This window comes from Vitis vinifera, chromosome 8 (assembly GCF_030704535.1).
Source record: "Vitis vinifera cultivar Pinot Noir 40024 chromosome 8, ASM3070453v1".
Lineage (NCBI taxonomy): Eukaryota > Viridiplantae > Streptophyta > Magnoliopsida > Vitales > Vitaceae > Vitis > Vitis vinifera.
In genome coordinates this window covers 11,665,632-11,667,724 of record NC_081812.1, presented here as the reverse complement: position 1 = coordinate 11,667,724, position 2,093 = coordinate 11,665,632, and the positions used below count along the sequence as shown (strand labels likewise).

Sequence of the window (2,093 nt, the reverse complement as noted above, 5' to 3'; positions counted from 1 at the left end):
TCAACTAAGGCTACTGATAATTACTTTATTAGCTAGAAGATTTTGTAACAAGAAAGCTACCAGGGAAAGAAAAAAAGGGAAGTCATCTACAAATGTCAACTTAGTTCTCGAAGAATTCACTTGTGGACATCAGGGATATCGAACCAGATTTGCTTAAACACTTTGATAATGATGTCATGATACTCATCTGAGTTCAAGGAAAGATAACAGGCCAGAAGCTCTTCTAAGTCCTTTGATGCCCTGATGTTGTTCTCCACAATCATCTCCATCATTGAATCCCTGAAGTCCCTCTGAGGATCGAAGGAGGACTTCACTATGGCAAAGCTATCAGAAAGACTCCTCCGGGAGCTTGAACTTGAAGTAGAAGAGACACTTTTCCGACCATGAGACTGAATTTTCCGGCTCGCAATTCTGGGTGAGTTGTTCCGGAGCCTCACTCCGGGAGAATTCCCAGAAAATCTTCGAACAGGACTGGGCTTTTGCTTTTTCATACCAATGCTTTCCTCCTTGACAATCTTCACAGATAAGGATCCATGAGCATTTCTCTCCTCAAATTTTGCTGAACTCCTCCGAACCTTGACCGGTTCAGTCATCTCCTTCTTCTTGATATCATTTACCATCTCGTTGAATTTAGCAGGTTTGGTTATGATTGGAGGGAGGTCAAGCTCCGAAATGGTTTCGAACCCGTCTAGCTTATCAAATTTCCTAGAGAAAGACTTCTCTTCCACGTCGATTACGAAGTCATTGGCAGTGGAATCGACTCTGCAGCTACAAGAACTCGCCCATGAAACCATCCCATCAAACGACTCCGCAGACTGAATCCGGTCAGACCCCAATTCCGGAAGCAGCGAAACTCCATCAGGAGAGCTGTCAAGAGGAGAATCCCAGAAGTCCGGGGTGGAATCGGACTTAGTCCAGACGGACTCGAGAGTGGCGCGGCAGCTACAACCGGCGGAAACAGAGGAGGTGACGAGCCTGGGAGAAGACCTCAGGGCCCTTCTCCTGACACGCTGTTTGGACGATCTTCTTGGTGGGTCAGGAAAATTTGTGTCCGAGACTTTGGGGTTTGTGGGAGAATGGAAGAATCCATCACTGGAGATGGGGTCTCTCGTGAAGTAGTAAGACTTTCTGGGACAATCTCTGTGGGGCTGCTTTGGCTTGCCCGCCTGTGCTGCTGCAGTTTTTGTAGATTGCTTTTTCTTAATGGAATGCCCACTGTTATGGCCTCTGCCTCTGCCCATGTCCTTGAGCTTGTAAAACCAAGCATTAGGCATCATATCTGATAACCTAAACTTGTAATTACCCATCGAGAAAACCTCTCCACTCTCTCAAAATCCTACAACTCTCAGGACTCAGGTGGCCGAGTTTTCCTTTTTCTGAACGTCTCTCTGCTTTTAGAACTTAGAAGTGGTGTGTTGAGGATAAATAGAGAGAGAAAGAGGGGAAGGAGAGGAGGTTTAGAGGAAGGGTGGGTCCACAAAATGGCAAAAGCGTGGAAAAAAGCAGAGGATGGTGAATGGGTTTACAACCAAATCACCTACTGAAACAGAACCTTTGTTTGTTTATTATGATTAGCTTTTGTTTATTTGTAAAACAAAATAACGCATATAATTGATTCTGCTACTCCAGCAACCTCTTTGTCCACGACGCCTCCCTCCTCTTTGTTCTCGTACTACGGCCAATTTGGGCCTCTTCCCTTCCCCTTTTTTCAACTGTTTCTGCCTACATGGCTTCCACAGTTCTCCGCTCATCATACTCATGGGCTCCATCTTATCTTTGACCTTTAGTGCCATCCCTCCACCCTCATTTGCTAACCCCCACTTCTCCTTTTCTGGCTATCATTCATCTTTTAATGGGTTTGATCTTGTTAGATTTACCTCATGATATGAATTTTCTTCATGCCATTTACACAAGCATTATTTATTTTGAGAAATTTTGTAAAATCGTGAGATTAAAAATCAATTTCACAAAATCAGCGTTGTAGGCAAAAGTAGAATGAATATGAGTAGACGCATTAAAGAGACACAAAATTGGAGAATAAGTCTACTGCGTAAGCGTTACTCATAACAGAAAGCACACACTAAGCGTTATTA

General features: G+C 44.0%; 1 protein-coding gene across 1 annotated transcript; it reads right to left on the bottom strand.

The window, feature by feature from the left end:
• Positions 1–1,793, bottom strand: LOC100255128 (transcription repressor OFP1). Its single transcript, XM_002270098.4, has one exon. It carries the CDS (start codon positions 1,305–1,307, stop codon positions 117–119), a length of 1,191 nt encoding a protein of 396 aa, XP_002270134.1. The 5' UTR covers positions 1,308–1,793; the 3' UTR covers positions 1–116.
• Positions 1,794–2,093: the final 300 nt, after the last annotated feature.

Excerpts from the sequence above, each read along its gene's own strand:
- LOC100255128 (XM_002270098.4), bottom strand. The coding sequence starts at position 1,307 with ATGGGTAATTACAAGTTTAGGTTATCAGATATGATGCCTAATGCTTGG.